We start from the raw sequence: 25,279 nt of genomic DNA on the forward strand, positions 1-25,279 counted from the left end.
AAAATGTTGATAATGTAGGCTAATCCTTATAAATTGAACTTAACTTATCATACACATGATGAACATATTTGTCAATTTCCATTCAATCTAATAGAATCTATAAGGATTAACCGATTAAGTAGTTATTAACGTTTTGTTAATAACTTTGGTGTAAACCCAGCTTAAGTCAACCCTAGAGTAAGAAACAATATTTCAAGAGTGAATTAGAATTCAATTTATTCTCTTTCTCCTTTGTATAATTATAAATAAGTAATACTTAATTAATCATAATAAATTATGAATAAAAAAATCACCTGGAATCGACGACTAGCCATCTGTAGTGCGCTCTGGAAAGCATGCCCAGGGGGGTTGGGAATTCGCGCTATGGAGGGAGGCAGGGCGGAAAACTGAGGCACCCCTCCCCCACCGCCACCACCACCTGGTGATGGTAGTGGCTTGAAGGCAGGCAGAGCTATGCTTCGACCTTCGCCCTGAAAATATACAAAAATTATAATTTAGACACAATAAAAAGATTATTTAAAAAAAGTTTAAAAACATCAAAACAATTTTTTTAACGAATAAAATAAAGGCTATTTAAGATAGGATTGGTCTTTATTCAACAATAGGATTGTTGAATCAACAATTTTAATATTACACCAGATATTCCGTAATAACTTAAATCACATCTTTCTATAGTGAGGTCCACGTTATAATGACAGAGGAGAAAGATAGGAGAAAAACGTTGCCGATCCTCTGTCGTGTCAATGCCTTCTATAGACAGTAGCTGATACAGGTTTATTGATTTAATATTAACTGTTTATTCTCGTTTAAAATAATCAATTATATTTTATTAAGCAAAAAATTGTATTTTTCAATAATTTCATAATGAATTTTCATAATTAATAGCCTATAATTAAATTTTGTTAATTATTATAATTATTGATTCTACATTTTTAAAAGACGATCTGGCAACAGAGCAAAGCGAGAAAGAGATAGCGCTATCTATCCGCTTTATGATGACAAGGATAGCAATACCGTTGCTAATCAACACTTCCATTATAACGTGGACCTCACTATAGTATAGAAGGCGCTGAAAAAGAGAATTGACAACTCTTCGTCCTATCATTTTTAATGACTATTTATTCAATCATACAGAATTGTAAGGAAAATAACTAACTGTATTTGTCTACAATAAATATTGTAATTATGTATCTGCTTGACAAACATTTGTCACCATCCCGGTATGTTCTCTCTTTGGTTACCGGTAACACTCTTAAAACAGCCGTAGGGCTGGTTGGCAGCAACTCTCCATGGCTCTCCGTCATCCACCATCCTCTTGAGGTTCTCTGTAGTTGGCACATCTCAGATCCTTCTTCAGTTGTTCCATATACTCCAGTCTTGGCCCACCTCGCGCATTCCGTCCCTCAGTCATTCCCTCCATTATTCTTTTTGTTGGTCCCTCATTTCAAAGAATATGACCAACTAGTTATGCTCTCCTTTTCATTCCTTTCAGTAGACAACCTCTCTCTCCAACTCTTTGAAACACCTCTTCTTTTGTTACCTTCTCTCTCCAACTGATCCTCAGCAATCTTCTGTAGAACCATGTCTCAAAAGCAGAAATTCTCTCTCCTCTATCAAACCCATGTCCAAGCTTCACTTCCATATGTTGCGATGCTCCATACATATGAAAAAACTTACGCTAACAGAATTGTTTCAAAAGTGTTCCGGTTAACTCCAGTTTTGGCCTTCCCTCAGTCATTCCCTCCATTATTCTTTTTGTTAGTCCCTCATGTCGAAGAATATGGCCAACTAGTTGTGCTCTCCTCTCCTCTTCTCTTCTCCCGGTATATTACTAGTTGCAAAATAGTTATATTTAGAAAAAATAAATTTCTTCTCAGTTTTCCTGTAAAATAATAATATTGAGTGACCTGGCTGGATCAGGTCTGGTGTCAGAGTTTTCAAGTTGCAACTGATCAATTTCAGAGCCTCTGACCTGACTTAACTTGAATTTTCCTGTAATTCCTTTTTTCATCAAATTTATTATAACTCATGTATGGTTCAACATTTTGTCTTTGAAATAGTTGCACCTCATGTAAAATCTACTAATAAAAACAGTGAAAAGTTGAATAAAAGTTGAACGTAATCACTTTTTGAATAGATTAGGACTGCTTCAACTTAGCATTTCTGATGCAATAGCTTCATTTCTGTACGTAAACAAAAATTGTATTTTGAAACTATTTTCCACTTAATCCTACTTACTTAATCTTAAACTAATCCTAAACTCGTTTCTGTACGTAAACAAAATTTGTATTTTGAAACTATTTTCCATTTAATCTTACTTACTTAATCTTAAACTTAGTCTTTCTAAATGGATTTAGAGGTTTGTCTTTTTTCTAACTCTTTTAATCACTTCCATTTAAACCAACAGTCCAGAGTTATAGACGGATTTCAACATCCAGCAAAAAGTCAGCGTGGCGAGTAATAATTGAAGAAACCAGATTCTTAAGAAGTGAACTGAGTGTAAACTGCTCAAGTATTAGCTGCAAATGGGTGGATATTATCACGAGAAACTCGAATTAATTTGTCTGGCTCATGCGTTAGGTCTGCTGTTGTGAATGTCTACTACTAAAAGAGTACTTCTCTTTCTTCTTCATACTATTTAATCTTGTATTCCTCGTTTATCTCGTACTGTTCATCTTGTTTTTCTCTAAACTTCTTCCCTCATTTCCATATCTTTCATTATTCTCCTTATTCATTCTTTTGGTGTTATTCACCCTCTTCTTCTTCTCTGTCTCATCATCCTGCTTTTATCTTCTTTACCGTATTTTCCACCTTTCACATTTCTTCTTCTTCTTCACACTGTCTTTCTTCTTTGTTTGCTGATTTTCCTCAGTTTTCATTCACTCATCACTATAATTTGAACAAAATAGACTCAATGTAAATTATTGATTGACAGTAATTTGAATTGGTGAATTATCAAGTGATTGAACTGAATTAATTGAATAAAATCAATTTCATCATTTATTTATTACTTTGGAACCTATGCTATGAAATGTATGCAGCTTACAATTTTTCTTCTCATCTTCTCCTCCTTGTCCTTGTTCTGTCTTTCTAATTTTTTCTTTATTGATTCATGCATTAAGTACATCATCAAAAATGATAGGGAGATAAAAAATAAAGTAGCCTTGTGCTATTCCTCTCCCAAATTTAGATAAGGTTGTCTCTTCTCTGTTTAGGGCTATTTGTAATATAAATAAAAATAAAAATCTCAGTACCCTTTTTTTGAATTATTTTATCACAACATGTTTCAACATTCATGCCATTTTTGGAAAATGTTCAAAAAAATATTTTTATAATATTTTTTTTGTAAATAATTCAAAAAAAGGGTACTAAGATTTTTATTTCTATTTAGATAAGGTTACACATAGTCCGAAATAGGTTAACTCTTGTAGATGTTCACTTTACAAAATGTTCAGTCTTTAATTATTTTTGTACTTCTGTATTTCATGTATGTATCTTCTTTTCCAACTTTTCAATTTTTTTCCGTCTTTGAGTGTCTCTCATTGCGTTCTTGTTCTGTTACCTTTTTTATTTGTATTTTCTTATCGGCTTTTTATTTTCTCCCTCTATTTTCGTATCATATTTTCCTCAATTTTCTCTTCTCATTCTCTTACACACACCTTTTCCATTAACTTCTTTTTTTGACCCCCTCCTTTTCCAAAAGACCCTACTCCTTCCAACACATTCCTTTTTTACCCCGCTCCTTTTTACATTTCAAATCAAAAAATCGTCTCTTGTCATAAAACATATAATATGTTGAGACAATCGTCATTATTCATTAAAAAAATTACAATTTTTAAGAACTAAACTATCATAGTCAAACCTGTACTACACACTACAATTTACAATGGATTAGTGTCACTTGCAATACGATATTTTATTGATGATGATGATGATGATGATGATTGGATCAGTACCTACCACCTTCCTTTTTTTCCTATTTCTTACACTTTTGTTTCCTCATCTTGTTCTCCAAAATAATTTTGTTCTTGTAGGCTATCTTATTCTTCTTTCTAATTTTTTCTTCTTCCTTTTCCTTTTCGCCCTTGTTCTTGCCTCTGACTTTTGTAATCAGGATAGGAGGTCCTGTTGTATGGAGTGATCAGCTGCGCTAGAAGTGTGCGTGATAACGCCTGCAGCCGAAGATGTAACCACAATGACATGACACGGAACACGTGACCTCGTGACTGCCTGCCTTCTTGTTTGTTGTATGTTGCCGGCAATGCGAATGCAACGTGATATGCGATCCAGTTGGAAAGTGGTGTTCAGTTGCATAAGTGGTGTCTCGTCTCTGGTGGCCGTTTGCTGTTTATTGTGCAAGTTTCGAGTTGGTTCGCTAATTCGCTTATCCGATCTAATATACACCCTTTTAGGGGCGGGTGTAAATAATCACAGAGAAAAAAGAGTTCCTATAGAATAGAATTCCTTCTACTTAGTGGAATAATCAAGCCATAATCATGGCTTATTTATTGGAGTTTTTCAGTTTATCTTGAGACATCTTCAAACTCGGGTGGTAGCTCTAACAGATAGACCGTTACAATGCAAAATTATTGTCTTATATTATCCTATAGTGAAGTCCATGTTATAATAAATGGTAGTGTTTGATTAGCAATGGTATATCATTCAACAAAGTAGATAGCGCTATCTCTTTCTCGCTTTGCTCTGTTGCCAGATCGTATTTTAACAATGTAGAATGAAAAATTAATTAACAAAATATTTCATCCTAATCATTAAAATACATTACATAATGAGTTATACATATAAATGGATTGATAAGAAAATGGTTCAAGACTTTTAACGTGAAGGTGAAATAAAGGTACTTGAACCGATAATGTCAGGACGGTAATCATTATACGACCACGGCGCCCCCCTAGCCGCGGCGCCCGGGGCGACCGCCCCGGCCGCCCTGCCCTTTGGGCGGCCCTGATCCTTATCTATCATTCAACAAAGCTGACAGCGCTATCTCTTTCTCGCTTTGCTCTATTGCCAGATCGTCTTTTAACAATGTAGAACTAATAATTAAATAACAAAATATTTCATCTTAATAATAAAAACATATTATGAAATTATTTTAAAATATAATTTCTTGCCTAATAAAATATGATTGATTGAAAATATGAAACTAGAATGAACAGTTAATATTACATCAATAAACCTGTATCAGCTACCGTCTATAGAAGGCATTGACAAGGCAGAGGATCGGCAACGTTGTTCTGCTATCTATCCCCACTGTCATTATAACGTGGACCTCACTATAGTATAGGCTACAGTATCATGGTAGAGCTGGCTGGTTGGATAATTTAACAATTATCCGATTCTTTGACTTTGACATGAGCTTACAAAATATATTTTCAAGCTCGGTTATAAAAATGAATAATTTCTTGTCATTGTCAGAATTAAATAAATAAACTATTGCACTGAAATTCAACGTTGGTCAACCTTTGAAAATTAAGTGCCGTGTCTTTCTTGAACTAATAGTCTGCTATTGTATTATAAATAGCTGCCAAACAATGGTATATTTTTATTCATTTTGTTGTTTTTCTATTTTTCTCTCCTCTGAGTAATTGACTGATCACATGAAGGTAAAATGACTCTGAAGACTCTATCTCGTATCATTGGTTGGAGTCCAGCCAGCACACTCATTGATCAAGAATAGGCCTGATAGAATTTGACACCATTTTGAATGAATACAATAAGCCAAGATCTTATTGGTCGATAGAAGAACGAGAGCTGATTGGTCGACCTTGAAAACAGCTGTGATTGGTTAGTATAGGCGGAGTGTGCATTTCGTGCTGTAATTGGCTCATAGAAAGATCCAGAACATAGTTCAGTCCCGTTTATGGGTAACTGTTAGAAATACGTTGTTTTTGTTGGTAGAAATCAGAATCTCCAAGTTTTGGTTTGTCAGATTTTTGATAGAATACTACTGGAATAAAATAATAGTTAGACGTAAATATATACATTTATAACTAAACTTGTTGAAAAATTATGTAAATGATGTTTTTTTTAGAAATCAGAATCTTCAAGTTTTTTATTTCGATGAATTTTGATAAAATACTACTGGAATAAAATGGATGATTAAACGTAATAATTGGAGTTTGAAGATGATGAATTGATACGAATCATTATAATATTAATTCCATATTCGGCTTGGACCCAATTCAAAATTGAAAAAAAATGTCATTACTTTTTCATAATGTAGCCTTGAAGAATAATTTCTCACAAGTCGAGCATTTAAATTTAAACTCATTTTCTCGAATCCCTTTCATGTTCGTCAAGAATATTGAGCTACTTATTTTGTAAAAGTACGACAACTTCAAACTATCTTCTGTTAATAACTAAAGTGTACTACATTTTTGGGAACTCATCCATAGAAATATGAAATATTTTATGTGAACCCTTGATTCTCCGTGCTGAAACTTTATTGTCTGTTTATTCGATCCATTTATCTCAACTACCTTAACTTCAACTACCTCCCTCTATCTTTAACTTTTTCAACTGAGTGGAAACAAAGATTTTGTTGAAAACAATGATTAATACAAGTCAACGACAAATTTTTACTGTACTTTTTAAGATATTGCCAACAGTTTACCGTGATTTGTCAAAAACTCTAGTGTAAACGCGGGTTTAAATAAATATAACGAACCATAGCCTACTATTGCACTGAAATTCATTGTTGGTCAATTTTTGGAAATCAGTAGGTTGAACCAATGGTCTGCTATTAGAGGTTTTTGTGAATAAAATAGTAATAATTATTTGGTTCATTTTTGTTATTTTCCTATTTGTCTCTTCTCCGCGAGAGTTATCTTTTCATGTCATTTCCTGAACTCTACCTACAGTTCAGAGCATAAAATAAGAATGAAAGATAATTGAAAATTTTTTAACCTGCAAAAAATTGAGGATTTGAGCTTATTCGAGAGTATAGTTAAATGTATTAAACTGGCCCTTACCCTTGTATCGAACTCTTTGACAGTTATTATCTAGTAATACAGTTTATATCAGCTCACGTATTTCATATTACAATCATCCATATAAATATGAAATAGTCTATTTTTCTCTAGGGCTACTTTTAAAAAAGGTACTAATATTTATATTATTTTCATTTATATTATTTTCATTTATATCTAAATCTGAATTTCGTCATCCACTCATCTTAACTATATCTATTATTATCTTCAACTAAGAATAATAAGAATAAGAATGTTTATTTCGCCAAAATTACATAGTTACAAAACATGAATGATACTAAACTACTTCAACTCCTTCAACTATTACATCCTGATTGTTATAGAGTTAGACTATTTTTTTACAAAAAAAAAAATCATTGCCAGTTTTATTTTCGAATTACCTGTGGAGCGTCATCGACACTTCGCGCATTCTCAGCCGAGCGTCGCTTGTTGCTCTCAAGCTGCGACAGGGACTCCTTGAAGCCCAACTCATCTCCCACGCTGAAGCCTGCAAGCCACAGAACCACAATCAGTCACTGAATTGATTCACACTCATCAGAATTGAGAATAATTGGAACCATAAGCAAAATAATTCCGTTGGTTGAATGTTTAAAACAGTATTATTAGTGACTAAATTGATCCACACTCATTGGATGAAAATAACTAAAAAATATCTAAATTACTTGATCGGAATGGAAAATAATTCCATTACTGGAATGTTTAAAACGCGGGTCCTTACCTTTGTATCGAACTCTTCGACTGTTCATATCTAATAATTCAGTTTATATTACTCATGTGAAATGAATATTTGAATAAAATACATCGAATTACAGAAACTCATATGATTGTCCACAAAGTAAGTTCATGTATTTGTCAATTCAATTTAACATGATTAATAAAGAGAAAATAGTATACAATCCACAGAACTCTCTACCATGATATATTGGCATTCATCGAACTCTTCCGTAGTTCACAGTCATTAAATTGAAGATAACTGTGATGAAATCTTGAAATTAAATCAATGATTTGTTATCAAAGAACTCATAGGAGTAGGTTATGAAATTTAAGGAATTCCTCTGCAAAACAAGTTCATGAATTGGTTTATTTGAACTGACTTGAATATTCAATACAAAGAACTCTTCCCGCTTGAGAATGTTTTGAATCATCCAATTCCAAGCAAAATTCTAAAGCTTTCAAGAAGCTTGTTCTGAACTTGTTTTTCATTTCTCTTTAATTTTTCGGTTGTAACTTGAAGCTGACTGAATTGTTTTTGAAGAATTTTGATTGTTAGGCTCTAGAATTTCTAAGTAGAGCCTTTTTTCTCACCTCACCTAGAAGAACATCTATCTTAACAGTTGTTTCTTTTCATTAATCACTCATCATTAACTATCAACAGTCTTTTTTTTCTTTTCTTTCTCTCTCTCAAAATCAATGAATTAATTGAATCATTGAATCCTTAAAATTCTTTTCAGCTATAAAGTCCGTTGAGAGAACAGACTTAATTGAAGTAGAATAATTTAAAGGTAGTCTACAGTACGGGAACCTTACAGTTGGGTTTGAACAAAAACCACAAAACTATACCTTCATGACAAATCAAGGTTCAACATCCCTCCACCGCTTGCAAAATGTGATGGAAAACGAACTACTTATAGTTATTGTGACTTGATTCCGTGTTGAACAAGTTTATGGTGTGCAATGTCGAACAGCATTATGTTGGAGAAAGATGTCAAGGTCTTGATTTCACTCATCGCCAGTCAGTGGACGGCAGAAAATAGCTCCACTCAAATCATATTCTTCGGACATTCTCTTCGTGCCCAGTTTTCCTCTTTTCCCAATTATTATTCTTGTAAAGTTCTGTCTGTATCCTTGCTTCTTTTCAACCATCCACACTCGTGTTTGTAGCTCCCTCCTGTTCAAATAATAGAATCGGAATACAAGCAATTTCAATCTGAATATAAGCCTAAATCCCATCCTCTTTGCTCTGATATCTTTCTTATTCCTCTTCTTTCAACAATCATCCTCATTAATTTATAGTTCTGTCTTCATCCGTCATAGCTCACTCTTTATCTTCTTTCCTTCTCTTCGTAGTCACAATTTACATTTATAGTTTCATTCCTTCTTGTGTTCTTCTTTTTATCCCCTTTTTTTCTATTGCTCCAACTTCAATCTCCAGTTTATCCAAATTGATTTTCTATCCTCTTATTTTTATTTTTTCAATGTCTCACTTTTGTGTAACTACTCTTCTTTCTCCTTTTCATTCAGACCAACGTCTTCTAAAATCATTCATACATATGCCTGGGTTTTTTCCATCGATCACTGGAAGCTATAGATATAGAACAATTTTTGCTTGCACCTGAGCTGAAATTTGTAAAAAAGTAAGTGAGAGGGAGAAAGTTAGAGTTGACGATAAGAGATATGATGGAATAGAACAGCGAGGAAACAGGTGGAACGGGAGGAGAGAGAATGGATAAATATGAAGAATATATGAGAAACAGGATGAGTATAAATAATAGAGAATGGATAAATATGAAGAATAAAAAATAATATATGAGAAACAGGATACATAATAATACATAAATAATGAAGAATATGGGAAACAAAATATTATGATCAGAAAATCATGCTACCAGTTGTCGTGGTAGGATAATTTCGTAGCTTAAATATTGAAGTTAATAATAACATTTATTATTGCAATATCTAATATCGTAGGTTATTTTAGAAGTGTTAATAAAGTGCACGAAAAATTGAGCGTGATGTTTAAACTGTAAATAGTGAGAGATGATGTGGAGCAAGATTCTTGTTGGAGAGTGAAGGAGTAATAGAATGATAATCAATCAAGAAGAAAGAAAAGATTAAACAGTGAGGAAAGAAGTAATGAGAGAAAGAGAGAAGAGGTGAGAGTAAAAATGTTGAAAAGTGAGAGAGTGTACGTTCACCTTGCTGTACCGTTACCTCAGTTCCTTCCACTCAAGATCCGTCTCGATATTCTATTGCAGATGAATGCCATGCTGCAATTATAGTGCAGTCTATATCTGTATACATGCAACAATTTTATGTTTTCAAGTAAATTGAAACTTCTCAATTCCTGAATGATTCTTCATTTATCGTATCTCACCATCGTATCTGACAAATTTCGCTTTAAACCATAATAATTTGGTAGTAACTTGCTCTATATTCAGTAACGTTTACGTGATACCTTGGTAGATTTATAATGTTTTGCATGTGATGAATTGGGTCTCTACCTCTTTCTAATAGGATAAATGGGACATTTTGCTCCCCTGGAAAACATTGTATTTCACTTTTTCATTCTATCCTATTTTCTGGAACAATTTACCACTCCAGAAAACATAGAATTTTCATTCAATTCTTATTCATGCCACACTTTGCTATGGACATTATTTTTGGCGCCCTAAAACACTTACTGTGGTTTCAACAGATAAAAAGAATAAGAAGTTTCTCTCATAATTTCTAACTACTGATTTCATGAACACGCCTCTGTGATACCAGCTACAGATATTAGAGTGTTTGAAACTATTCTCATCATTTCTTACTAGCGATTTCATTATTTCCCTCTCATAAGAGTACTGTTGAAATATTTCATTTACGTTGTTTGTGTTGATTTCAATTTTCTGTTGCTGGAATTTATGAAGAGGCCGACTGGTAGTGAATGAATGCTTCTATTGCTCACCTTTCTCTTTCTAAATTGTTTCAAACTAATCTCGCCTTGACTGATGTGAAACACCTATTGCAATACAGTAATCAAAATTCTTGGGGTTAATCTCTGTGTTATTTAGAATGAACAGTGTCAAAAGTTAGCCTGCTTTTCACCTGTCATTAGTGGTTGGTGAGAACTTTCTTTCATATAGAGTTGACAGCTTATTAAAATGTCCATCATTCCGTCATCTAATGATCTTTCCTCTCGTTCTTTTTGATGATTTGGCGCTGCTATAATATAATTCGAAATTCGTATTTGGTTGATGTTTGGGAGGTGAAATTATTCGGGTTTTTGTTTGACAAATTTTGTTTTGGCCGTTGTAGAAATTCGAAACTCGTAGTACGTGGCTAATGTTTAAAAGGTGAAATTTATCCTATGTTTCTATTCGACTGTTGATTTGACGTTGTAATTACTTTATTAAAAAGATTTGAAACATCTCATTTGACTCATTTGGGCTGGGATTTAGCCTGACAGTTGACATCCATCAGACTATTAGGCTGCCTTTTTTATAGACGCTTTCTGAGTTCACGCCGCTATTAAGAAGCTGTGGAGTATTAGAAACTACATACCGGATGCAATATCACATATTTTTATTGTACTTAATATTCCAGTGAAATTTTAATATTGCAGTATGATCCTTGATGTAATTGAATTTTGATCTTCTATTCAAAAGTAGCTCCAACTCAATAATTGTTCTTGCAGATTTTGAGAGCACAGGGTTTACTTGAAAGTTGAAGCATCACAGATAACCTATTTTTTATATTCATACAATTAGGCTATTGTTATATAGCCTACTAGCCGTCAGGCTCGCTTCGCTCGTCATATCCATCTAGCCGGGGGGCACCGAATTCTTTCATTAGACGATTTTCTAAAAGACTTGGCTTCCTTTCGTAAAATTCCCCCCTGGACCCCCGACTGGATCGTCCAAAAATGAGATCGGCGGGCTCGCTTCGCTCGCCTGCATTTTTCATTTGAGCATGCTTCATTCCATCAGAAAGTCAAAGTACTGAGAAAACGCAGAAAAGCTGAGAAAAACGTTGTAAAAACGCTGATTTTGGGCGTATCTTTGATGAAATATTAAAGTCACCTTATCACAAAATTTTTAGACCCTAGCTAAACCTCTGTATCAAATTTGAACATTTTCTGTGTATTACTTTATAAAAGAACAGTGAAAGCGCAAAAAACGCTGGAAAAACGCAGTTTTTGGGCGTATCTTTTGCGTTATTTCAAATTCCTTCTAACACAACATTATTACACCCTAGCTTAGCTTCTGTACAAAATTTAAACAATTTCTGTCCATTTGTTCTCGATAAATCTGAGAAAATGCAAAAAAAAAGCTGGAAAAATGCTAATTTTGGGCGTATCTTTGACGTTATTGCAAATTCCTTCTAACACAACATTATTACACCCTAGCTGAGCTTCTGTACTAAATTTGAACATTTTCTGTTCTTTTGTTCTCGATAAAGCTGAGAAAACGCTAAAAAACACAGATTTTGGGCGTATCTTTGGAAATTTTCCGTTCTCTAAAGACCTCTAAAGGGCCAACTGAACATACATATCAAATTTGAACGTTTTTGGTCCGGTAGATTTCTAGTTCTGCGAGTGAGCGAGTGAGTCAGTCAGTTAGTCAGTGAGTGAGTGCCATTTCGCTTTTATATAATAGATAATGTTGTAGTGATATAAGCTTCTTATTTGAGTTGAGTTTCAACCTAAGTTGGAATTTCAACCTAAATTCAGTCTTGAGCTTACAATTTTGATTAGAAAACCGTATGTTGTATTGATAGAGAAATCAAACCTATTATGTCATCATAGACTTTAATTCATTGAGAATATTGATGATAGAGTTTTCTGAAATTAATTTCATAAAATATTGATTTTAGTGTGTGAAATATTGAAATTCAAACCTTAATTCAATTCTTACATATTCCTACATTCCTACATCCTACATAGTAGTCTCGAATAGATTGAAAATAACGGAAATATATTATACCTATAAACCTTATACCTAAAATCACTTCACTTATATGGCCTACTTTATTCAAATTGATGAAAACAATATAAAAACTTGTAGTACCCTTTTATTAAAACATTTTAAAAACTTCAAAATACTGTATTTTAACGACTAGTTTCGACCAACTTGGTTCTAACTTGAAAATGGCCAATGGTCGAAACTAGTCGTTAAAATATTTTAAAAGTTTTAAAATGTTTTAATAAAAGGGTACTACAAGTTTTCATATTGTTTTATTAACCTTATAGCTAATAACTTAGCGTACACCTCAATTAAAAAGGTTCCAATAGACGTCACTTTCGCTTAATTTGTCGATTAGTGGCTTATTGCATGCAGTTCGGAATCTCCAGACGCAAATAGAAAACGTTTTAAGCAAATGTCTGGGTGTTAATTAACTTCCCGTTGTAATCTTTTGTCAATTAGATTTAATTATATCCGAGAAAGCCTCTTCCGACCACTTTCAATTGCTACTGGTATTACTTTGTATTCGTAAACTTTGCAACTTTCAATTAATTTGTGTATGAAAGTGAATTTATTCTTATTGTTGGATAGCAAAACTGTTCGCTATAATATGCCGCAAAGTTGTGTTATAATCGTGCATGTATGAAAGGTGTCTTGCAAATGATAACTCAATATGAATATAGTTAATTCATAACTGATAATCAGATATCAACCAAGCTAATTTAAAGCCTGTTAAGTTTAATTAGAACTCTTTATCGTTCAGAAAAGTCAATAGAACATTATCAATCACTCAATATTTTTTCATAAGTTAATATCGGGGGACCGAGTTTCGCTCTGGAGTAGAAAAGCATAGAAATTTTATAACAAAAGAGAAAATTATAATATACTAGCAAGAATCCGTGCTTCGCAAGGATCTATTTTAAAACTTGACAAAATGAAAACTTGGCGTAATGAAATTTTGAAGAATTGAGAATAGGCCTATAACCATCCTTGGTTAATTAAGAATCTATAAGCAAAATTTCAAGTTAATTAGTCCAGTAGTTCAGACGTGATGATGCGTCAAACATAATTTTCCTATCCCGTACGTGCATAAGCCAGCTCTTTACTTTATATAATTATTATAGATATAGTTAACGACTGCAAGAGATAGGACTGTGGAACAGAATAGTGGTGAAACTATGATAGCGCCAGAAGTGTCTCAAACACAATAGTAGGTACTACATGAACTTTTTGAAAGTGATTTGAAAAAATGTTAGAACAACAGAACTGAATCCTTATCATTCTACCTTCATTTAGAGAGGCTTTTTTTTAGCCGAATGGAAATCTATTTATAAAAAAATGAATATCTGTTGTTTGTATGTTTGTTTGTTCCCTGTAGACTTGAAAACTTCTTGACATAACGGCATGAAACTTTGGGAATATGTTGTGTGAATATTGGGGATGGTTTCTGAACAGAAATTTCAATAGGGGGGCTAATAATTATTATTTATTGATCCATTTTACAGACATATGATTACAATTCGCCGTGCAGTTCGCTCCACAATATTTTTGCTATCCATCATAAGTGGAAAACATGCGAACATGAATACAGAAGTATCGGCAATTTTTTATTTGATTAAATTCATGTTTTGAAGAATTCATTGTTACGATTGATAAATTGAAAGGAGCTTATAAATATTTTCTAATTCAAATGAAATAACTTGTGAAAAAATAATGATTGGATAAATACCAATATTGAATTATTGTTGACCAAGAACTCAGTACATAGACAATTCATTCAACTAATTCTGTATTGATAAAATTATAATCATTTTCTCTATTGATAATCAATTTCATCAACTAACTGGAAAAAGATCTTCAATTTCCATGAATTTATTAATAGAATTATATAAATCTAAAGTGTAGGTCATATCTAAATTCACAAAGAGTTCGATTCTTGTTGGCAAGATAGATGTTTTTCAATGCAGAAATCATTGTTATTTTACTAAAAGATAGGATAAAATTTCTCTTTCAGGGAGAGTTTTGACAACCCACAAAACTCATTTTTCATTTGAAGAAGTAATATCAAAAAGGTGCTTAGGACCTTACTTTTTTGTTCAGCTTGCCAAAATACCCCTCATTTCAATATTAAAATTTTCGACTGACTGTACAGTGAGTCAATCATTCTATCAAGGCTTGAATAATTTCGAAATTTTAATTAAATAAAAATGGTAGAGAATATTATCATGTAGATATCAACACCTTTATTTAAAGACATATTAAATGCATGCGTTTTCATATTGCCGATACAGCATTGATAAAACTGTAGACGTTTATTTAGCAGTCTCAAAAAACTGTTCTAGCTGAAAAATTAATAATACCTACATGCCACGTGTAGGCTTATACATTGCATCAGGAAAACGAAGTTCAAAACGATGGTTTTCCTAAACATATGTTTTTGAGATAATTTCTTTGATGCAGCTGTTTCACATTCAACATTATAAATTATACAGAGTTTGTGAAAATAAAAATATTTATTGATTACCAAAACAATACTATTATTATATTAATGATAATAATTAATTATTAAAAAAATACTTTTATTATATCAATAATAATATTATTAAACATATTTATCAATTATCAGAACAATATTATTGAGGTTGAGTGGAATCAGGTAGAAAGCAATAATAGAACAGATGTTCTTTTTTGAATTTCTATCATATTATTTTGTTATTTTCAATGATTACAACATATGTTAGAATATCACATGTCAATAAATAAATTATCTCATTTCCATATGGCACTCACCTTACCGTGTTCATAACCTTACTTAATAGGATCCTTTTTCATCCTTTGAAACCCTTAGAGGCAAAATATCTCAAAATCCGTTCTTAGTGCGCGTCTAGTATGTTTGAAGAATATTTGTGCAAAGTTTCAAGTCTGTAGGACAATTAGTTTGAGCTGTAGTGTGATTTTACATCAAAATTTTCGAAAAATTGCCTCTCCTGGACCCCCCTGTGCTCCTGATCGAAATTTTTCTGCATAGATCTAATTTTTTTTCGTAGCTGAACAAAAAAGTTCCTCATGACTTTGCTGTGCAATGAGCGGTTAAAAAGTACAAAATTTTGGGGGGGCCCCAACTCCCTTAGGGGGGCAAATTTCTGAAAATCCTTTCTTAGTGGATGTTTTCAGGCTACCATAAACAATCGTGCAAAATTTCAAGTTTTTAGGCTCAGTAGTTTGGGCTGTGGTGTGATTTCAGTCTGTCTGGGCTTAGCCTTTTATAAGTATAGAGAAGAAGATTTTACCTTTCAAACCCTTAAGGTTTCTCTTCATCTTTTAGGTCGTGTTTATATTTTACAGCTGGCTATACGTCAGCTTATGAATTTCGGGGATGAGATATTTTGATTTTCCACAGACGCACTCGTTCACTCACTTCTATTATCCACAGACGACGAAAGTCTCAGCTGTTTTTCCAAGGATGAATTATCCTTTTAATGTCCTTCAGCGAGTTTTACCAGGGATGAGACCTAGTGCAATCGAATTTTTATATCATAAACCTACTGTTCCAAATTTCGTGAATATCGTTAGAGCCGTTCTCGAGAGCCGTTGGACATAAATATATAACCATGTAACCATATAACCATATACAGAAATTACTCGCTTCATATAATAGGATTAGTAGTAGGGTAAGTTTTCCAAATCAATCCGTTGCCTATTCATGGTTTGAGAATTATCATTTTTTTATTTGCATTATGATATTGGAATTGGATGATGACTCTTAAAATTCTGAAACTAACTGTGAATCAAACACTGAATTTCCTTGTACTAATATATGAGGTTGGTAACTGTAAAACAACTACTGTACTAGGAGAATAGGACTTCTTCCAGTTATATTTTTTGTGGCTAGTTCTCACCAACATCTATTGGCTCTCTCCAAAATCTACAGAATATTATATCTATAACAGTAAAAACGGTACATGTCTACTCTCAAAATTCAACTGCTACACGATAAAGATTTATCAACTCCCATAGAATGACAAGATAAATGAGTTGATATCAACGAAATTCCATGTAGGGTAAAGGTCCGTTGTCACTGGTGCGGCTGGAACGATAATCGTTGAACTACAGTCGTTGGACGATAATCGTAGAGCGCCTGCTGTACATTGTCTTGAATGGCGCCGTTGTCACTGACGCGACTGTCAACAGAGTCGCTGACTGCAATCGTACGGGTCTGCTTGCTGCTGGAGCAGTCATAATCGCAGTCGTTGGCCGATTTTCGAGGAGTGCACATGTGAGTTTGATAGAGTGCGTGTCATCATTGTGCAATGTCATCCAAAACAGCTCTTTTAACATTAAAATTTACACCTGAGGAAGACGAGAAATTAGTGGAGGCGATTTCTCCTCACCCTTTGATTTACGACCTTAGAAATCCCCATACAATATGCCCAGTGGAAAATCTCCAATGTTCACTAACTTCATGAGTTAGTTTATTGAGACTTAATTTGATTTAAAGAGACTAAGTGTATTTGATAATAATTATCAAATAATAATTAATTATCAAAAAATAATTATTATTTTATTGGAGTTTATATCTCACATCAGGTTTTTTTTTCTTCTAATTACTTCTACTTATCATTCTAAACACCAGAACAGAACTTATGCGTCTGCTTGTTTATTCTTGTGTTATTTTCAAAATGAGCAATCTCAGTTAATGAATTTACTTTCCCTTGTTCAACCTTCCCTCCTTTGCTGGTCCCATAAATCATGAAATATTCTTGAATTTCAGTTGTATTAGGTAATCATTGCAATCAAATAATCCAACATGATGCGGCTGGGTTTTTATATGCAAAGATGTATTTAAACCTAACCGAAACATAAAACCTTTATACTCTCACTCCTTAAACAAAAGCTCTACTTGAACCTTTTCCTATTACAATATATGGGTTTTTATAATCATTCTAAAAAATCATTGCTTTACAAAAATTAAATAAGAATAAAAAATATATCCTACCTTAACGTAAGAGCTAACTTCTCATCTCCTGTGATTGGATATGGAATGTAGTTTGAAGACAACTTTTTAAGGTCCTCATTGATTAAACTAGACACAAACTGAAACTGAACTTTGGAAAGTCTAAAGAACTCAGAAAACATTCTCTCATCAGCTTGCAAATGATTGTTTATTAATATTTTGAAGTAACCTTCTTCTGTTCTCTTTGTGAATATATTATGTGTGTTAAGTCGTGGTACACTTAACATTTCTAAAATATCTTCATCTTCTAAATCTTCAACTAACAAATAACTCAGTAGCCGTTTTTTTAAACTCATCATTCAGTACTTCACTTAGCAACAGTCAAACCTCAACTGAACTAATGTTTATTAATCGCATCAGTGACAATGACCACTGCAACGATCATCGCCGAGCGATGATCGTCCACCAATAATCGTTCAACGACTATCGTTCCAGCCGCACCAGTGACAACGGACCTTTATGTAGCCCGTTAATACGACGATTTTTAATTGCTTATGCACTGCATGATTTATTATAGGCTACACATTCGTTATTCTAACTAGCATCCAAAAGACGGAGAGATAGAAAGAATTTGTGTGTGAGAGAGAGATATACATAGTGAGAGACTGACAGAGGAAGTGGGAATGTAATAAAGAGAGATAGAAACTCGAGGGAGGTAATGTGTCCAAATGAATATTTCTTACATAACGTTCAACATACGGAATAAAGAAATCTTACCAATACAAGCATCTAGAAATTGGTTTTCAACTTTTTCTTATGGTTATGTCAAAGACATAGGTACTCTAGGCTGGTTTGCCTACACTTTGTTGGCTTATACTTTATATTATGATAATCCATGCACTTGTGACACACTTTTAATACTTCCTGGGAATGTTTGGCTGTAGTTCAAGAAATGAATAGGGTTTTACATAGTCTACTGTTTAACTGCTCGTGAGTTGTCACATTTTTCAATGATACCCATTCAAGTATATGATTTATGAGGGGGATGATACGCATTGATAAGCCCAATACTAGTAGATCCGTAACAGGAACAGTGATAGTTATTTAGTCTTGCCTATAATGATGATGATGATGCCTATAAATATTGAAGGCTTGTACATGGGTAATGGGAGAGACAAATACTAGTGATTTTAGGTCGGTTTTAAACCATCGGCAAAAGACTTAAAAACGGGAAGCTTGTTTTTTGTTGTTTTTGTTTTCACGTTGTAGCTTGACTTTTTAGAAGCTGTTATCAGAGCTGGTCTCGAGCAGACACCCTTCCAACTGGAGAACCAGGAGCACGGTGCTTCAATTTGTTCTAACGACATTCACTCCCCAAATTAAGCTGGAAGATTAAATCCACTCCATTATAACAATAATTTTACTCTATGAAATTTGGCTGTAGAGCAGTTTTGGGCTAGGCCTTAACTTTCATATAGTCATATCTATCTATATTTGTAGTTGTATTAATGAATGAATGAATGGCAATTCTAATAATTTGAATGGAATGACAATTCCATTCGATTTCTCATTATACATTTCAATTGTGAATGAATATCCATATTAGATATTCTGTATTCGGTATATTACGGTATTCAATTACTGGATACCGTAAACAAAAAGTGGACTAATTTAGAGATTTTAATGAATTTGTTAACGTGAATCTCCTTTCTTTTTTTTTAATTCATTATTATGTAACAAGTGTACCAATGTCATCAAATAATCAATCTCTCACTAAGTTCAATTCAAGGCTATTTTTCACTCCTTGAATATAACTTTAGGCTAGTAAAACCACACATGCACCTGAAACTTCATGTTTGGACATACCCGTTTCCCAATATCTATACTATAATATATGATTGAGAAATCTCATCACTCATAAGTTCTGAACGGTAATCGAGCTCACACTAATTATCAAATACATCATAACCATCCTTCGATTAACTTTCCATCTAAATTTTTCATCAAGTATTTCCTAACAAGCTGTTAGAGCTAGTCAATCTGTGAAGACACATATCAATCTTGAACCATTTCGAAATAATTTCGTTTATTATATTGTTGAGATGTCACGACAGCTCTATGTTTGGCTATGCTAAAAAGTGAAAAGAATGTCATCTAATCACTTCACATCCTAATCGTAATGATAATCAGAACCATAATCCTAGTCATACGGCTATTGAGGCAGCAATGATACGCAGATTCGTAAATGTTTGTAAATGGTCTGTAGCGGAGAAAGAGAGAAAAAGATATGCTGATTCGGTGCTTATAATGTTTGTAGATTGTCTTTATAGTAGAGATGGAAAGATTGAGAAAGAGTTGTCCTGGTTTCTTCATTATTTGTTAAACATATTCGTTTCGTGTTGTTATTGGCAAATAGGATGACAAAAAGTGCCGTTTTGTTCCGATGAACAAAGAAAATATGCTCAGAGATATCTCGGCTCTCATTTGAATAATATTTACAAGCTTTTGGCTGCATGAGTTTATAGGTTTTGTAGGTAAAGAGTCACACCTAGAAGTTGAATGAAAGTTGAAGGCTTCTGAGGATCTCATGATGGAAAATGCATCTTCTCCTTTTTATCTTCATTTTTCGAATATTCCATTACCGTACTCACAAGACTAGTGATCTTCCACCATGAAGTAAACGTTTTATATATTTTTCAGTTCTTTATTTTTCTTGAAGCTTAGGTATAGACTAATCTGACTTCACACTTTCAAAACCTTCTATATTCCTCTATATCTACATACTGGTGTGTTATGATGAACTTCTTTGTCCTTTCCTTCTTATTCCTCTCCCCTTCTTTCTACCACTTTTTTCCATTTTTTCTTCTTCATTCCTATCTCTCTATCCTCCATTTTACCAGTTTTTCTATATTCTCTACGCCTCTTTTCAACCACACATCCTCAACTTCTTCCTTCCTCTCTCACTTCTACTTCTTCCATCGCATTAATTTATTCTCTTCTACAATGTAGCCTACTCCCATCCTGCTTCACAAATTATTTCAAACAATTACATAACAGTGATCCTACATATTCATAGACAACAATTTCCCATTGTCGATTTTTTCCTACATATTCAACGGAATAGGAAATACAATGGTCACTTTATGCATAATATAATTCAGTTATTAATATTCACGCATGCGCAGAATGCGGATACCGTTGACCCGTGACGTCACGAATCTTTTGAAAGTCTGGGGAAAACTGTACAGAAAATTATATCTGTATCTCTGTTATATACAGTAATAGATGTATGGCGTTTGGACCACTGGATGAGACTGGCTTTAAAGCAACTCATATATAGTGAGATTCGAACAGTCAGCGCTCTTTACATACAGTATTAATATTTCTTATTCAACCAATGCTGACATTTTGAGGTGAATTCCTCTGTAGCAGTGTTTAGATACCGGTTCTCAGAGTGGCTGGCATACATCGTGAAACAAGTTCTATTCCAGTGTATTTCAAGTGACATAACATACTTATATACATAGGTTAGCATACTTCTTTCATACATAGTTTGTAATGGAAACTGAGCAATCGTTTTCTGTGTTGTTGGTTCATTGGCAAAATTCAATTATTATCTAACGATTGTCTCTGTGAAGGAAGTTTGTTGCGAGGGTTTTAGAGTAGGTGTTGAAAGTGAGCGGTAGGATTTGGATATCAAATGTATTTTTAATTCAATTATTGTTAGAGATAACTGTCTTGTCTGATAAGGAATTCTTATTAATTAATTTCTATCAAGTAATGAATATCGAGGCAATCTGTTGTATCCTTAGGTTTTTTAATAATAAATTAACTCATGCATTCATTGATAATTATAACACTATTAGTTACTCTCAAACTTCGTATTGTACATAGCCATATGAATCGAATCCCCAGCCAGTGCCTTCTTAATCGGTAATCGATAGGTAAATGACATCTTTCCCCTTATTTATTTATTTATTTGTTGATAGAATTACAAATCATATAAATATGATCGGGACAGAACAACAGGCATAGCCCAAAACTATTCTGTTCCCAAATTTTGATAAATAATAAAATATCCAAAAAAATAGGTTATGTTCTTACTGAAAAAATTTAAAGTTCAATTTCTGTCCAAAAATATATATGAGCTAGAAATTTTGAATTTAAAATGATTAAAATACCAAATTATAGTCAAATATTGCACTTAATATTACCGCACTTTGAATAAATTAAGTTATTTCAGAAAATTTTGAAGCCAAAAATATACACACAACTTTCCACTAGGCACAGTTGTTAGATACTTGACAAATTATACTTTCATTATCTTACAAGTTCAAACGTACTGGCCTCTTTATTTCTCTCCCTGATCTTTGAAGGTATTGAATTATAATTTATGAATAATGATTATTGAGTAAGATTAATTTTTATTGAGTAGATGAATATCGAGCAATGATTTTGAATTATGATTATTCAGTAAGATGAATATTTTGATAATTTTTTTCAATATTGGAATTGTAGAATAAGGTAATTGGAAAGGAACCAAGAATATAAATGAAACTGTTGGAAAATGGTAAAGATCATTTATAATTCATCCATTGAGTAAATGATTTCATCAAATGAAATTATTATTAAACAATGTCTCATGGAAAACTATTTTGAAATTTTCTCCTACCAAAATTTCAAAAAAATTCTTATCCCTTTGAAAATTACATAGTGTTTGGTTGGGCTTTTATAGTTACGTAAACTTTGAATTACAAATTGAATAAATTTGTTTTAATTAATTAATTGGAATGAATTGATTCATAGCAATAAAAAATAAGCCTATGTCGATCCTTGGTAAATCCAGAATCTTTATGCAAAATTTCAAGTTAATCAGTTTAGTAGTTCAGACGTGATGATGGAGATATGTTCAATCGTGTATCTCCCTACCCCGTACAGGTTTAAGACGATTTTTCCCTCTATTATATTGTAGATAATGATCGTCATTATTTATTAAGAGTAGAAAAACGGAAAATTGGGTTTACAACATGAATTTAAAGCTTGACTTAGCCTACTAGCGAATTTGACCCTAGCGGCCGACTACCGAGAAAGAGTATAATGATACTTATACTATAGTGTTGAGGAATAAAAAATAAATTGCACACCATGAAAGTTTCATACATATATTACACAAATAATGCAAAGATCAATCGAGGCAAAAAATATATATAGAGCGATAAAAAATATAATATAAAAAATAGAACAATAATTTTATATCAGCAAAATATCACAGGCTAAACTTTATATTCTAGATTTATGGCACGAATCATTACCATGTGCCTTTATCTTAAAATCATATGCATTCTTTTGCATGTAGCTGCGATATGCGCTTGCTAATACTTGTCGACTTGGATAATTTAATCAAAAATATGTGCTCTAAGATCAGCTTGATAAATTAGCCACTAATAATCCAAATATATATATATATTAAAATCTCTAGTATTTAGTAGATTTATTTGTATCGAATATATATTTTCATCTCAGGGTGCAAGATTCGGCACATGACGGAATAGGTAGAGCCATTCATCTAGTGAATTAGAACTATGATAAATTATCGCAAATTGTATTGCAAAAAATTAAATATTATATGCATATGTTTTAATAGCCTAGATTTCGTACTTCTTTGATTAAATAGAAATTTCTAAAAATATTGATCTATATATTTTTCTTTCAATTAAATACCTTTAATACTAATTTTTACTTGCGCAAGTATTACTCTTATTAATTTCTCAATTTATAATAACCCTTTCGGCGAGCTAGCTTTGATCATCAGATTAATTCGAAGCACTAGGGCGCCCATCACTAAATTCAAATTTAATCACTCACGTGTCGAAATCTTCTTGTAAGCCGCCGATGTCGATCCAACTCCATGTGGTCCGGGAATATGGTAGCCGGAATCGTCTCCTCCAAGGGGTTATAAATTTAATTAAAATGAAAAATGACTTCTGCTTCACAATAGCATCACGAAGTCTTTTAAGAAATTTAATAATTTACTTTAACTTTAATTTTTACAAAATTATTAATAAGGTACTTCGCTCTAAAATATTTGGGGTCCTCTTATGGTGGCATCTGGCTGGCGAGTCTCGTTCTTCCTTCTCAAGTTTTACAGATCCTCTTTCCGACTTTCAAATTAGCATAAAATTTAAATATCCCAATCCTCCGCCATTAAATTCAAATAGATCTTACAAAAAATGCTAAAATATTGCTTAGATTATATGATTAATAATTTCTTTGCATTCGAGCCATATTGATAACATAGATTACACAAATTTTTACACAAAATCTAGTACATTTATATAAATATATATAAATATTTTTGAATTGGCCTACAGTTGCCGCCTATTAACTGCCGTTTTACTATTGGTGCATGCAAATTTTATTCGGTATTCATGCGCCTGGTAACTCTTATTTCCTGAATACATTAAATTATTTTTATTTGGTTTTTTATTTATGCTCTTTGCATGCTAGTTAATATTCTATATATTAATATTAATTCCATGCTACCTAATAATTAGCCACGTGGACGGGTGTTTTTTCACATTGCACACCATCCGATTGCAATAAAGCTCTGCCAAGGGGTTTTGGTCAGATTCTACGTTCTTCGGTTGATCGATCTCTAGGTCACCGATCCGTGAATACATCTACATAACCTCAATCTTCAAATATTTTATATAATAATCTATTTATGAGCAATAAACTTCCTTCAAATCCTTTTTAGGTTCTTGTACCATTTAGCCAGAACAAGCTGATGCTATCTAATCTTAGTTATTATCTGCTTGGCGATATTAGCCAATTACTTTATTTTTAGACCTATTACTATTTCTGTTAGGGCTTTTTATCTACCCAGATTTAATATGTTACACGCGCCCCTGGGTTTGAATTCAAAATATTTGAGAATCACAATGTTTTTAATGAAAACCCACCCTTCAATACATCGATATACACTATACTTTATTTATAAATTATACTCTCATACTTCTATCACAGTTCGCAGACATATTTGCTGCATCTCCTATATACCTTTATCAAATACAATAACAAATTCTCCTCCTCAACACACATAAAAATATCATAAATATAAACTTCTAAACGCACTCCTCCTGACAACATTTAAAACACAGTAATTTTTAAATTCGCCGCTTGCAGGGCCACCAACCTAACTACACACATTTCATAATTCTCACAAATGATTCCTTTTAGACAATAATTTCGATTCATAAACTTCTGGGCTTATATCTTATAGTATTTCTTAGGTCTTAATATAAATAATTTTCTATACATCAGGTACAATACTTTCTTTTGCTAATGGCTCTTTGGTTTTGGTAGCTGGTATTCACTTTAAGTCTTTTTCAGGTAACAAACGTGGCATAATTAAAAGTAATAAATATAAAACATATAAATAAATATACCGACATTTATAAATATAATAAATAACAATAATAAATAACTCTTTGGGTACAGTACTTCTTTTTATAAACATATGTTCAACAGACATTACATTCATTTGATTTGGGTGGCTTTGGTCAGCTGGTCGCTGTTCTACAATTCATAGTGCTACATGTTACATCAGAATTTGCTATCGACTTTCATAACTAACCTAACTGCTCAATTTTTTC

The 25,279-nt window shown here is 32.8% G+C and overlaps 1 protein-coding gene across 2 annotated transcripts in view; it reads right to left on the minus strand.

The window, feature by feature from the left end:
* Positions 1–25,279, minus strand: part of LOC111056832 — a 79,848-nt gene that overhangs the window by 8,487 nt on the left and 46,082 nt on the right. For both annotated transcript variants that reach the window (XM_039432073.1, XM_039432074.1), the window contains 2 exons: positions 7,388–7,494; positions 294–470 (listed from right to left, as the gene is read on the minus strand). In XM_039432073.1, the coding sequence (XP_039288007.1) occupies positions 294–470; positions 7,388–7,494 (284 nt within the window). The remainder of the gene's footprint in view (positions 1–293; positions 471–7,387; positions 7,495–25,279) is intronic.

The sequence above is a fragment of the Nilaparvata lugens genome, chromosome 7 (genome assembly GCF_014356525.2).
Source record: "Nilaparvata lugens isolate BPH chromosome 7, ASM1435652v1, whole genome shotgun sequence".
Lineage (NCBI taxonomy): Eukaryota > Metazoa > Arthropoda > Insecta > Hemiptera > Delphacidae > Nilaparvata > Nilaparvata lugens.